Here is a 14,170-nt window from a genome sequence, read left to right as displayed (position 1 = left end):
TACAAAACTTCAAGAACAGACGACTTTCGGACATAAGTAGTTATAATGTACTCTAAATATGCTGGTCTTTTCCAGCTCCTTTCCCTTACCTTTCTGGTAACGCGCTCTCTCTCTCTTCCAGAGTTGGAAACATGTGGACTAACCTTTTGTTTATATCCTGGTCATGCAATCAAGTCATGCAATCGCGACACCGATCGTTTCGTTGTGATTAGAATACGTACAAAGTACAACTAAAGAGGTGGTAACTGATTTTTCCACCAAAATTGTTCGTTGGAACCGACAAATGGATGGTTTTTGTTTTCCAACTTAAGGCTTAAAAAGTTGCAAACCTTTCTAAATAAGTCACCCTCACTTGTAATATTCCGTTACTCGTCGATCGTTATTAAATTATAAACTCGCTGCTCGCGTCTTGATTCCCTGGCCGAATTACAGAATAGATCAATTAGAGCGTTTTTAGTTTTGTTTTGTAAAACCACAGTAAAAAAGCAACATAAATGCAAATCACAAGGAGGAGAAAATATCACTAAAAGGAAAGCAACTCAGAATGAAAACCAGCAAACTGCCAAAGATACAAGAAAATACGTGAGTGGTTTTAGTTTTTCATCACATTGCTTGAAAAATTGGCACCGGCCTTCGTGGTCTATCGCAGAGGGAAGTAAATAAAAGCAACAAAACTTCGCTATGTTTAATTACAGAACTTTTGTGCCTTGCAGAGGTTACTTGCACAGACACAACAATTGTCTCAATGACGTTCCGCACAAGCCTTGAATATTACACCGTTTGATTTAAGGTCATCAAATTAGCATCCTATATCATTTGCCAACGGGGCTAATGGCCATTAGAGCAGTTGCCTCCCGACATTTCGCATCGTACATAGATATCATCAATGATATCTGTTTCTTTAAAATCACTTCTCTTAAAATTTAAATCAATTACCTCCCTCTTTCAAAACGAATTATTAATAATTACATTCCGCGCACACAGTCAGTTCATACACCTTTTCAATAAGTGGCTCTTTCCGGTCTGCCAGCGTGTCGGAACGTTATCAGAAGAGCTGATTATCTTGAACGGTAAAGTAATGTCTGATTTATAACACTGTAAAAGTTGTGTTGGTTTTCAATATCATCAGTATACAAAATTAAATATATTTTGTGCCATAAATAAGCAAACTAATGCTAATTCTCTATCTCGGGACTTACGAACTTTTGGTTTTTTTGCCGGCGGGATTGTATCGCCTATACCCTATATGGTCAAACAATCGGGTTTTCTCTCCCAAAAATGGTCACTAACATTAATGCAGTGATTCTAATGCCTTTTATCCGATTGCTTCCCGAGTGCAAGAGCAATTACATCAAGTGATGTGAGTACTGTTGCCCATTCATTCACGTTGGTCAATCGAGCCACACCCATGAAAATTAGATATTTGATCGTGATGGGCCAGCGACCGTTTAGGTAGGGTGCCAAGAATACTGATCATTCGCTGGAATATAGTTTTCGTTTGATACCTACGATATCAGGCGGAAGACTGGGAGACCCGTTTCAAAACTCTCTCAGGTAAATCACTGGGCCCGACCAGCTCTCCGGTGAGTATGCATCGGTCGGTTTGTTTTCATCAAAACACGCTCAGGTAGATGATTGTTAGGGCTCAATTTCGAACGGTTTTCTTCTTCTCATGATGAAACCGTGACGAAAACATACCGGAATACGGAAAGTACTGCAACTGCTTACGCATGTTGCGGGATTTTTGTATGCGGCAAATGCAACCAGCCAAATCTAGAGGCAAAAGTTGCTGTTTACCTTTGATCCTGTAATATGACGATTAAAATACTATTTCTTCATTTCAGTACAAAATCTATTTCTTTCAGTTACAGATAAACAGAACACACACTCTCTTGGAATCAACCTTAGAGAGGAGGACTGGCGTGAATATGTAAAATCACGGTTAAGCGGTTAACGTCGCAAAAACTTCTATTAAAATTAAATTATTTTTACTGTTCGTGAAAAATTCATCGGCTCGTCTTGTAAAATGTCGGTTTCCAATAAAACTTATGAAAAGTTCTTGAATGTGTGTTCGTTAAATGAAAGAAAATTACTGCACTTTTAACTCTGTTACCTTCCCTAATGCCGAAAGACTAAGTCTGAAATAAGCCATGATCAATATCCGTAACAATATGATCTGATGCAATCCTTAGTTGCCTTTTACTCTTAAGGGGCACATTTGGAAAGAATTAACTTACTAACGACAAAAAAAATGACGTAGTCAGGGTAGTTTTTAATATTACAGCACTTATGTTAAACTACCTAAATTCTTCTTCATCTCGTTTCTGGTAAAACACTCTATTGTTGTCTATACAAATGGCCCTGTTAAACAAACGACTAAACGTTTTTCTATTTAGGACTGACACTCCCAGTAGTGGATATAGCAAAACATATTTGATTCTCCAGTTGTTAGGCCAGATTTGCACGAACACTTGTAGGCTCTCTTTCCACCTGAGATAGTGCTTGATAAAATAGCAACTTTTGCGTCATTTGTACCACAGTTTACACCAATAAACGTCGTGTTCTGCCAAAAAAAGAAAATAATGATGACGATAATAATCAATGACGTCAAGAGTTGGAAACGCAGAGGACTAAAGCATTTCTTTCCTGTTTGTGAATAGATAAATGTACATTTTCTCTCTCACAACATAAATTTATGTTTTGAGAAAGCCGACGGCAAAAGTTCGCGAAAGAGGTTATTTCTTTATGGTCCCTTCTCTCTTACAATATGTGGTGTTCTAATTTGATGCCTCGCGAAACTTAACGCTGAAACGATTTCGAAATTGACAAAAAGAGCAACGACAATTTAAATATCTTTGAATTTGGTGGTACAAGAAGTGACTGTAGAATATTAGTTTCTGGAATTTTCCTAGAAAGCTTGGTCAGTCTAGTCACGGTGATGTAGTCATGGTATTTGATTATGAAGTAACTCTACAAGAATAGTTGTGCTGTAGGATTCCGGAATGTTCGAGAAAACGTCATATTCTAGTCAAGGACAAATACTTCTGTACCCATCACAGAGCTAATCCATTAACTTACGTTTAACTCTATCACCTGCACTTCTTGCTCAGCTTTCGAGCCTGCTGACGTTCCAGCGCTGGAGTTAGTATTGTAAACACAGGAACTGGCCCCAGGTCCAGGTGGGCCCTGGGTACCATTGTACCCAGTTGGTCCACGAGGGCCCTGTAGACCAGGTAATCCAGACGGTCCTGAAAGTCCTTGAGTACCATTATATCCTGGAGGTCCGGCAGGCCCGGCTGGTCCGGCAGGCCCGGCTGGTCCGGCAGGCCCGGCTGGTCCGGCAAGTCCAATATCACTCTTAGAATTGTTGAATCTCAGTAGCCATGTGATCTAAGAGAAACAAGACATCCTGTTTTGACATGAAGAACGATACTTTTTTGGGCAAAAAGGGAAGTTTTCCGAGAAGAGGCGGTAAATATTTCACTGATACCGAGGAGTACTCGAGAGGAGGAGTGGCGGGAGGCTTGTGCTGGAATCATTCGTGTATGTATGTCCAGAAACTAACTTACTGTCACATTTTCCAGTTTCTTTTCCACCTGCCAAAGAGATAACAACTTTTATTAAACAATAATGCTGTAATGATAGGGTCGTAATTCTAGAACCAAACAGACGAATAGTTGCATTCTGATATCGCCATCCACAGCTCTAAGAAACAGTGATACAAGAAGACGAATATACAGACGAGGAAAAAGAAAAAATTACCTTTGTTGCGTTTTTCTCCAGATCCTCTAAACCTTTTGAAACCTTCCACAATAATGAATAAAAATGTTTACATAAAGAGATTGCGTTGTCATAAAATTACACTATTTGATTCAAGTGAGTTTAATTTGGCGTGTACACGTACTACAAGAAGTGTAAGAAATTCAAGAAATGTGTCTGTGTTAATGTGTAACCTTTCACATGAGAAACGGATATTTGTAGTGAGTATAAAAAGTTAGAAATACATATTTGAATGTCTAAATATGCTAAATGTTTGATAACTGATGCAAATAACGGCCGCAATATCTATGAATTATCAAAATAAATATAGAACTCAACAAGGAAATCAATTAAGAAATATCAAAGAAGATAATTCAAAAATATATTTTTGAATTGTCACGGGTGATCAGAGTAAACTTACTTTGTTTTTAACATTCAACAACTCCTTTTTAATCTGCCATAGAAAAGAAAAAAACTTTTGAACAACAGACTTATAACTGCATGCGTCGTTATTCGAATGCCAACCACACACAGAGTTTCTTTACTGATAACTCTGCCTCAAGACCCTCATTTACTTCAAAGAAACAGAAATTCACTAAAACAAAAACTCACCTCGGCAACGTCATTCTCCAGAATTTTCTTTAAAACCTGACAAAAAAACGAATAGAAATATGTTCTTGACCAATTATTGATTTAAAATGTAAAGACGGAAGGTGATGAAAGGAAAAAGCGAGGAATAATACGGGAGTCAAACGAAGAACGGCAAATAATTTTGGATAGGTACACGCAGGAAAAAAGGGACAAATTTTCCGAGAGGAAATTTTCCGAGAAGAGGAAGTAAAGAATTCACTGATACCGAGGAGCTCTTGTGAAGAGGGGTGGCGTAGGCTTGTGCTGGAGCCATTCGTAAATGAAATTCCTGAACTGTTATGTATGTATGTTTAGAGGGAAAAAAAGGGAAGTTTTCCGAGAAGAGGCGGTAAATATTTCACTGATACCGAAGAGCACTCGAGAGGAGGAGTGGCGGGAGGCTTGTGCTGGAATCGTGTATGCATGTCCAGAAACTAACTTACTGTCACATTTTCCAGTTTCCAGTTTTCCACCTGCTGAAGAGATAAGAACTGTTATTAAATCATAAAGCTGTAATGATATGGTTGTGATTCTAGAAGCAAATAGGCGAATAATTGCATTCTGATATCGCCGTCCACAACTCTAAGAAAAACAGATGTAAGAAAAACAAAACTTACCTTTGTGATGATTTTCTTCAGATTATCTAAATCTTTGGAAAACTGTCACAATAATGAATAAAAAAGTTTACATAAAGAGATTGCGTCGTAATAAGATTAAACTATTTGATTGTCTTAAAAAGATTGCACTATTTGATTCACGTGAGTTTAATTTGGCGTGTACACGCGCTGCAAGATATGTAAGAAATTCAAGAAATGGATCTGCGTTACTTAATGTTTAATAACTGTTTCAGATAAAGGCCATAAGATTGATGAATCCTTAAAATTAACACATAACTCAATAAGGAAATCAGTTAATAAATATAAAACGAGATAATTTTAAATATATGTTCTTGAATAGTCATGGATATTCAGAGTGAACTTACTTTGTCTTCGACACTCAACAACTCCTTTTTAATCTGCCATGAAAAAGAGAAAAAATTTGAGTAGCAAAGACTTTATAACTGTGTCGTTATTCGAATGCCAAGCACACAAATAGTTTCTTTACTGATAACGTTGCCCTTAGACCCCCATTTACCTCAAAGGATCTAACTAAAGACTATGAACGAACACTGAAAATTATTTTGAATAGACGAGGACAGAAAAAAGGACTCATTTTCCCTTCGTTCATCAATAGTCAATTTACCAGGCAGCTTTCTGTAGCAATTTATATTTGAGGTGGTAGTTAACCCTTATTTTGAGAAAAAAGTCAACAATTTCTTAAATTCTCCACTGGGGCTTCCTAAAACCCCTATTTATTCAACTTTTATAACCCGCTTTCATTTTTTGAAAAATTTGAAAATCCCGCTTGAAACGGCTAATTAATCAGAAAGTGGCCTAATAATTGTCCATAGCAACCGTCTGTTTACACTTTGTTTATTATGGTTGCCATGGGTTTTTTTGACCCTGCGCTGGGTCAAAAGTCTCCGAAATCCGTTTCCACAGTCCTCACAAGCCGAATTCCATAGACTCCAGTGCTGATTTTCATTAGCGTAACCATGATGCAGCGGGAGCCAGTAAATTCTCGTTTCTTCGATTTTTTCGAAAGCTTAGAGGAAGGTGAAGTCGGATTATTCTTTCAAACATTTTTGCTTGTTGTACTTTGTGAGATGGCGAAGCATGGTGAAAGAAAATTCAGATCCGTTAGGAGAAAAAAAAGGAAGGGTTTTTGCGGCACTACTGGGTCAAAGAAACGTCCAAAACTGACTAAAGAACCAGATCAAGATGGCCTTGCAGGAAGTAAACTCGAAGTTAGTGACAACAGCGACGCCAGTGAAAGTGAAGAATTGCCCATGGAAGTCAATGTTTCCGCCTCAAAGCTTCAGAATTCTTCGTTTTCGATGTATGAAGAGCAGGAAGGCATTCTAACCCGTAAGAAGTCGATAAATGTTGGGCTCGGAGTTCCATCAGTAAATTGTGACAACATTGCAAGTGGTTATAAAATTCAAGATGCCACTTTACTTAGAGATTGTATCGCCTCAGCAGCAATTTGCAGTTTCTGCCGCAAATCTCAATCAACTTTGCAACTTTTTCAGCGAGATTATCAGAGAGAAGGACTTGCTGAATGTCTTTTTCTTAGATGTTCAAATTGTCATCATGAGACTGAGTTGAAAACAAGTAAGAGACTGGGAGGTGTTGGTGGAGGGGCTCATGAAGTCAACAGGAGGTCGGTATTGGCTTCTCAGAAACTTGGCCAGGCTGGGTTAGCTGACTTTTGTGCTAGAATGAATTTCTGTCCACCAGTGACCAAGAAATCTTACAATGATCATTTGATCCAAATTGAAAAGGCAGCTGTAGAACATGCTAGAACTCAAATGCAGGATGCTGCTGGGAGGCTGTCGGATCTGACAAAAAATAAACATCCTAACAGCATTGAAGATGAAAATGGAACCGAAGTGGCTAAAGTAGCTGTTACAGTTGATGGCACATGGCAGAAAAGGGGCCATTCCTCAAAGATTGGTGTGGTGTTTGTCATTTCAGTGGCAACTGGAGAAATTCTGGATTATGAGGTCAAATCTCTTGTTTGCTATGAGTGTCGAGCTCGTGAGCATATGGACAGAGATTCTGAGGAATACAAAGCTTGGAAAGCCAGCCATACAAATTGCCACATTAACCATTCTACCAGCTCTGAGGACATGGAGGCTTCTGCAGCAGTAGAAATGTTTGGCAGAAGTGTAGAGAAGTTGCATCTCAAGTATACAACTTTTGTCGGAGATGGTGACAGTAGTTCTTTTGGTCGAGTGCGAGAAGCCATGACTGCAAAATTTGGAGACAAATATCCTGTAGTCAAAGAGGAGTGTGTGGGCCATGTGCAGAAGAGAATGGGTACAGCTCTCCGAAAGTTTAAAAAGGAAATGAAGGGAAGAAAGCTGGCAGATGGAAAAGGTGTCGCTGGAAAGGGAAGGCTCACTGACAAAGTTATCAACCGCATTCAAAACTATTATGGTAATGCTATAAGAGAGAATTGTGGCAACCTTCAAGGGATGAAAGAAAGCATTAAAGCAATTCAGTGTCATATGATAGTGGATGAGGACATGTCACTCAAAAAGCAGCACAGACACTGTCCAAAGGGTAAAGACACATGGTGTAAGTTCTGGGCTGACATGCATAATAAGACAAACACCTACGACAACAGCAAGCGTCTTCCTGCAGTTTTCATGAAAGAGCTGGACCCAATTTTTAAAAGATTGTCAGATAATGCTCTTTTATCAAGATGTCTTCAAGGTTTCACTCAAAACCAGAATGAAAGTGTCAATTCTCAATTGTGGTCCAGATGTTCCAAAACTACCTTTGTTGGAGTTCGTAAAGTTCAAATTGCTGTTTGTGAAACTGTGGCTGTGTTTAACACTGGGGCAGCCAGCAAAGCAGTCATTATGGATCTCAGTGGGGTTAATCCTGGTCAAAGTATGTTGAAGGCCCTGAGAGATCAAGACAAAAGAAGGATCGTAACTGCTGGACGAAAAGTTTCTGTGAAGTACAGAACACAAAGGAAGATTTTACGGGCAAAGCAAAAGTCAAAAGGGGAAGTGTCATACTCTTCAGGGGCTTTTGGTCTTGATTCAAAGCCTGAGATATCAGTTAAACAAGGAATCAAGAATATTAAGTCCAAGAAACACATTCAGGAGTTACCATCCACTAGTAGAGAGCAAACTGTGGAGATAAAATATGTGGAACCCATTTTTGAAGTTGTGGTCACTCCAAAAGAGTAGGGTTCATGAAGAGGACTGAACTTTTCCACATTTAACCATCTAATCTAGCTGGAGAAAGGCCTTCAAATTAATATTTACTTCCTAGTGCAACACAATTTCAAGAAAATAACTTTCTTGACAGAATGGGGGGATGTTATGGTGAATTTTACTCACAGCACATGTCTTGGACTTTAGAAGCAGTTTTCTTAAAGTTATATGTTTAAGAATTGTCTATCTTGTGGCAGCCATATTTTTGCCAGTTTTCAATGGATTTGCATGATTTTTTCACAGGTTGTGTAGTTTTGGCTGTACTGTGCAATGAGTGAACTAGTTTTAGTCTTTTGTGAAGTTTTATTTTGTTGCTATGGAAACGTGCTTCTTTATGTCAGAGCGACATTGATTTGACGATACTAAAAAACTGTTTCACTCATTGCACAATTTGTAACAGTGTTAATGTCTCTAGAAAGTTTCATTGCTTTATGGTATATGTTTGCTGAGATAACTTTGCCATAATCTCAGAAGTTGACTTAAGTTTTCTGGAGTTACCATGGCAACCAATGGGCGTGGTCTCACACTTACCATGTCAATCTTTCAAACTTACTTAAGTCTATATTCTGTTCAAATTTCATGGAGTTTGGTCAAATCCTAGGGAAACAGGCCACTTTTTCATTTAGTTACAAAATAAGGGTTAACTACCACCTTGAGCCCGCAGAACCCACTTAAGCTGAAATGGCATGATAAGAATCTTGGTTGATGTTCTGTAGCAGATTGTATTGATTATAGAATATCAAAATTCCCACAACTTGAGGTTTTGTTTTTGTTTCCAGCAGAAAAGGATGTGTCTCGTGATGAGATTTACATCGTTGAATTTTTTCCCCTAATATAACGCAGAATTTTTTACCTACCGAAGATTCTCTCAGAGCCGAGAGATTCCTTTTCAAGTCTTCTAGATTCTTCTTAAGTTCTAATATTTCTTCATGAATCGATGAAAGAAAAACATTGATAAATGAATGGATGCATAAATGCATGGCTGACGATTTAAAGAATGATTAGAATAATAATAATGATAATAAAATAGCAATAATACTAATGATAATAATAGTAATAATAATTGTAAAGTCTATCCCGTTGTATTATGTGGGTAAAGCCTGTTTTGTACCTGTTTACGTTTTTAATGAACACATTAAGGCGTCTGAAAATATACCTCCTCAAAGGAGAGAAGTCATTATCAGCGGAAATGGAATTGTTTTACCGAGCCGTTGCTCTTCGGAGGAATAAAATAAACAATGAGAAACATGAGGAAATCCTCGGTAAAGTAATAGTTTGTTTGAGAAAAATCGAAAGGTATTTGAACTGCGACTCTTCTCCTGGGACTCCATGGAGGACCCTATCAGGAACAATAAGGTCACGGGAACTCGATCGGGTAGAAACTGTGCACAATTTCAGAAATGCATTTGTACATACACATCGTCGCAGAAGAAACGGTTCAATTAAGAAATTATTTTAAACGCTGATTCATTCTCGTCGATCGCAACAAATAAGCAATTTAAGTATTAAATCCTTTTTCGTAACACGATAATATTATGCTCAAGCAAACAATTTCAATCTCGTGTTGCTTCTAGGTGGCTCTTTGGAATTACCAAGCTAAGAAAAAAAGCCAAAAGTAGACGAAATACATTAAGTAAAATTGAGAAGGTTTTGTGAATTTATTTCCTGGCTATTCATAGCAAATTTTTTTAAATTTCGAGACCATTATGCGATACCAATTCCAAAATAAACCTTACACATATATGCGTTGGGAAAAATTTTTTTATTAGGTTTCATTACATATCATGTGATTCAATAAAAAAAGTTACGCTTCACTCTTATCTACATTACGTCAATTGATTTATGATTAAACAGCGGGAAAATGCCCTATCTCTAAAATCGTTTTTTTTTTTTGTTCGACACAACCTTTCGCCATAAGATCTTTGCGCAAACACTAGGATCCGATTACTGGGAACTCATTCATTAGGGTGTAGAAATTAAAACTTGGACGTTCCTAATTAACTTCTTCAAGGCCCGTTTTCACCCTTAATGCAACGCGCGCCGCGACCCAATTTCCTGTAACACGAAATTCCCAGATTACTGAAAACCTTCCAAAATCTTCTTTCTCAAGAACCATCCTGGACATACAGTCAATTGTTTTACGGTAAATACATTCGCCCTCCGGCGTCATTTCACAATTTCCTTACAGTATTTTGAATCAGTTTTTCTGGTAGAATCCGAAGAAAAATTTTAAGTGTCACGCTTGGATCTCTGCGTACTCTGTGAACACGGTCGGCGAAAAGGACAGGAAACAATTTTTTCCAAATAATTGCTATGCAATGTTCAAAAACAAAACAGAAAAAAAACGAATGATGAAAAATATAACCTGGCATAACTGTTAAAATTTATACTAATCATGACGGTGTCAGAGCGACTGCGATCATGCTGAGGTCTATCGAGGCTAGCTCGTCATTGCGATCTTCGGTTATCGCAGTGGAGCAAGCTTCAGGAACTAAATCGACTGCCCTTCGAGAAGAAAAATAAGAGCTTGCTCTGGTAAACTTTTCGATGCGTTGAGTGGAAGGCCACATCAGTCACTGCAGTCGAGTTTTACGGCGCTGTCATTCCGAGCGATCCTCATGTCCCGATGAATTCGGCTGTTGTTCCTTCATAAAACACTCGCCTTGAACAGTTTGTTTTCTACTTGTCATGTGAAATAACTTGCGTATTTTTGTGAGACACGATTGGGCCGAATCTCACTTAACATTTCACTTTCAGATTCTGTTCTAGAAACTAAAAAACTTCAGACAAAACTGTTAAATTCGACATGCCAAACTATTTTAGTTTGAAAACTATTACAGAATATGAACTTTGATAGTTGGACATTTTTGATAGCTTTAGTCCTGTACAGCCAATCAGATTATTTGAACCATTCTAACAGGGATTCTGATTGGCTTATTGTAGCGTGCTATATGAGAGTATACGGTCACGGAGACGACACTCTTGTTCGCTTTGGAAATAAAGTTTGTTTTGAAAATTGAAAGTAATTCTTGGGGAATTTAACGGATTCGTCATTATAAAACAAATAGAGAAGCCCTGACTGTGCTCTGTTCTCTTTTGGTCTCGGAAAAAACTGTAGATAAGCCATAAAAAGAGAACTTTTTTTGCGATAGATTAAATATTTCGGCCTGAACGGGTAACATTGGATGCAGTTTCGCTATTATGATTCCCAAAGGGGGAAGGATGATCTTATATTTAATTGGTGAGACTTTCCTGATCATCTTATACGTTAATGACATTTATTCGCTGTCAATAATCTGAGTCCAAGAAATACAAAAAAACGAAAAAGGAAAAAATCTGAAAAACCCTGTTCATCGCACATATTTTGAGGCCAGGGAAAGGGGGGGGGGGGTGATTTTTGTGTAAATGAAGAGAATATCGCTGAATATCGCTTTCAATCAAGGTATTCAAGGTATGAATTAAAATTTACAATAAAACATCTTCTGAGTCAACAAATACCTGTTTCTCCAGAGCAGGTACATTGGGGTGAACCAACGTGAAGTACACCAAACAACATCAGCAAGGTGAGCCCAAGAGAAACTGCTGAGAGGAAACACATAGCCAGCAGAGCCACACGATACAATCTCTGACCTTGGCTGGCATCGCTCTTCTCGTCATCAGTTTGCAGCAAACCACTACCATTGCTCATATTCCTGATTGAAATACCTTTCAGTTGCTCTTGACCGTCAATGGTCGCTTTAGTTTTCTTTGTGGTAAGGAAGAGCTTATCTTCTACTTCGGTAGGACGGTTTTCCTGAAGCTCTATTTCACCATTAGACGCCACAGGCGAGTTCGATCGTTGCCCAGGGGAAACGCTTCTGTTTGAAAAAAACATGTTCCTCTCCAGAGTCGTTCCTATAGGCGTGTTATTCTTTGCCTTTCCTTTAGAGGTGCTAAATCAACAGTAAGTAAGACGTAGGCACCCGAAAAGAGAAATAGATATTTAGAGTCTGAGAAACTTCCACGTCATATGTAGTACTATTTCCTTAGTAACGGACTTGTACATACACATACACATACTGTTCTCATTTTCCTCTCTAAATGGTTTATCATCCTAAAAAGTAATTATTAAGAAATTCGCAGCTTAACATTAGAAAATGTGTCAGATAATGACGGAATTAACAGTTTAAGCACAACTATTATTGATATTTCAGTACAAAGGACGTAAACATTCTGATTCGATTAATCACTATCCTGTTCTTAATTATCGTAGAAAAACCGTTTAAACTTATATTTGGCACAGTTCTCATAAAAACACATTTAAGGTGATCAGTTTATGCCAACGCTATCTCGGGTATGAACCGTGATCTTGTAAATTAAACAAAGGCAAAAAAGGATGACTTGGATCAAGTCGTCATAAGTAGGAAAATGTTTCCGGTTGTTTACAGTCCCATCAGAAAAACCGATTGTTCGGCAGTTAAGACGAATGAGATGCATTCCCGAATAGGGAATTTTCTTGGTACACGCCTTTTGCTTTAATACAAAAATTCTCAGGCAAGGGGTTCATGGGATGCGTGTTGGAAAAGTTGGGATCTAAGAGGGAGGGAATGGTCTTGAATTCTTGCCATTGAAATGTTGCGAGGAGTCGATTTGATCGAGTACAGAACATGCTGTGAGGATTAATTATATCGAACGTTTTGACATGCTTAACGATTTTTTGTTTCCGTTTGTCGCCAATTTGCCTGTTTATTGAATGACATCAAACACAATAGTGGAGATTCAGACACAATATATTTCGCGGTTATACAAATATAACGTTCGCGTTCCGACTTGTTACTTTGATATTAAAGGGAAATATTCCACCTTTTCCAAGGGAAATCTGTCAAAGGACTTCTGTCTAGATTATTCAAAAATGGTCTATAAATCGAATTAAATCAAAGTTAATTAGTCTGGAAATAGGTTTCAAGCTCCTAAGTGCCTTGAACTGGTTGAGTAAGAATTTCCATCGCAAAATAATTATTCTGAAGATGAAACAAAGGACTATCCCTCTAGAAGTCCGCCAACTACGTAAAATTTTCCAGTTAAAAGCTTCAAAAACGTGGCTGTTATTTATATTCCGACTGAATTTTTGGATTATCGACGTAAAAGCTAAATACCGTTTATCATCAAGGGTATATAAATAAGAATATAAGCCGGCCATCATTCAATTGGTGAGTTAATCGCGTTGCCTTGTTTGCAATCCACACTCTACACACTGAAACAAAGGCAATTGATTCTTACTTGTTAATCCTATTGTAATTACCTCTTCCTTTATTAACACTAAATGTCTCACAGCGCATATTCTATTCGCCCTTAACCTTACTCTAAAAAATGAGCGTGATAGAAAATTGCATAATGAACTAAAAATTTGATCAGTTCCAAATCCTTGCAGGTGTAATTTTCTGCACATCTTGTGGAAATGTTCTATCTTTGTTTTCTTTCAGCCCTCATCAATTAACAATATTGTTTCGAACTGATGCTCGTTTCTAATACTGTCATGTACGTCTACGGACGATGCCCAATTAGTTATCTTTTAACTGAAATCTACCGTGCTTACCACCATATAAGTGTTAAAGAAAATGCGTGCTTCAAAAATACTTTTCTCTACTCAATACAATTGCACAGTTAATGATATGGATAGCCGTAACGCATCAACCACGCGAAAAATAATGAATCAGCCAGCCAGTAATACTGTAGGACCTCAGACTACTTTGTTACATGTACCTCCAGCTCTCACTGCTCCATCATACATTCTGATATATATTTCATGATCTTTGATACATTATGTAGACTTGCGTATTTGATATGAATTACTCCATTTCATTCGTGATTAACATATATAGGTATGGTTCATACCAACCCGGTCTATTAAATTTTAGGTTTGTATCAGACGGGAATTTCAGGCGTGAGGAATTTGTGACATTGACACAG

At 37.9% G+C, this 14,170-nt stretch overlaps 2 protein-coding genes across 7 annotated transcripts; one reads left to right on the top strand and one right to left on the bottom strand.

Annotated features, from left to right (window-relative positions):
- Positions 1 to 2,252: 2,252 nt before the first annotated feature.
- Positions 2,253 to 12,270, bottom strand: LOC131771484 (uncharacterized). 6 transcript variants are annotated; one of them, XM_066169999.1, is made up of 12 exons: positions 11,720 to 12,270; positions 9,079 to 9,146; positions 5,372 to 5,404; positions 5,007 to 5,048; positions 4,833 to 4,865; positions 4,372 to 4,407; positions 4,181 to 4,213; positions 3,763 to 3,804; positions 3,570 to 3,596; positions 3,327 to 3,390; positions 3,079 to 3,290; positions 2,253 to 2,563 (listed from the first exon to the last, which is right to left on the bottom strand). In XM_066169999.1, the coding sequence occupies exons 1-12, from the start codon at positions 12,093 to 12,095 to the stop codon at positions 2,393 to 2,395; spliced, it is 1,137 nt and encodes a 378-aa protein (XP_066026096.1). In that variant the 5' UTR covers positions 12,096 to 12,270; the 3' UTR covers positions 2,253 to 2,392. The 6 variants fall into 6 exon arrangements, with proteins under 6 accessions (XP_066026096.1, XP_066026092.1, XP_066026094.1 ...); XM_066169995.1 differs by having other exon boundaries at positions 3,079 to 3,390; XM_066169997.1 differs by having other exon boundaries at positions 3,094 to 3,390.
- LOC136282391 (uncharacterized) lies at positions 6,028 to 8,866 on the top strand. The gene has a single exon (XM_066170016.1). The coding sequence runs from the start codon at positions 6,095 to 6,097 to the stop codon at positions 8,192 to 8,194; it is 2,100 nt and encodes a 699-aa protein (XP_066026113.1). The 5' UTR covers positions 6,028 to 6,094; the 3' UTR covers positions 8,195 to 8,866.
- Positions 12,271 to 14,170: the final 1,900 nt, after the last annotated feature.

The sequence above is a fragment of the Pocillopora verrucosa genome, chromosome 7, assembly GCF_036669915.1.
Source record: "Pocillopora verrucosa isolate sample1 chromosome 7, ASM3666991v2, whole genome shotgun sequence".
Classification (NCBI taxonomy): domain Eukaryota; kingdom Metazoa; phylum Cnidaria; class Anthozoa; order Scleractinia; family Pocilloporidae; genus Pocillopora; species Pocillopora verrucosa.
Note: the sequence above shows the minus strand (reverse complement) of the source record. Positions and strands in the feature narration are given on the sequence as shown.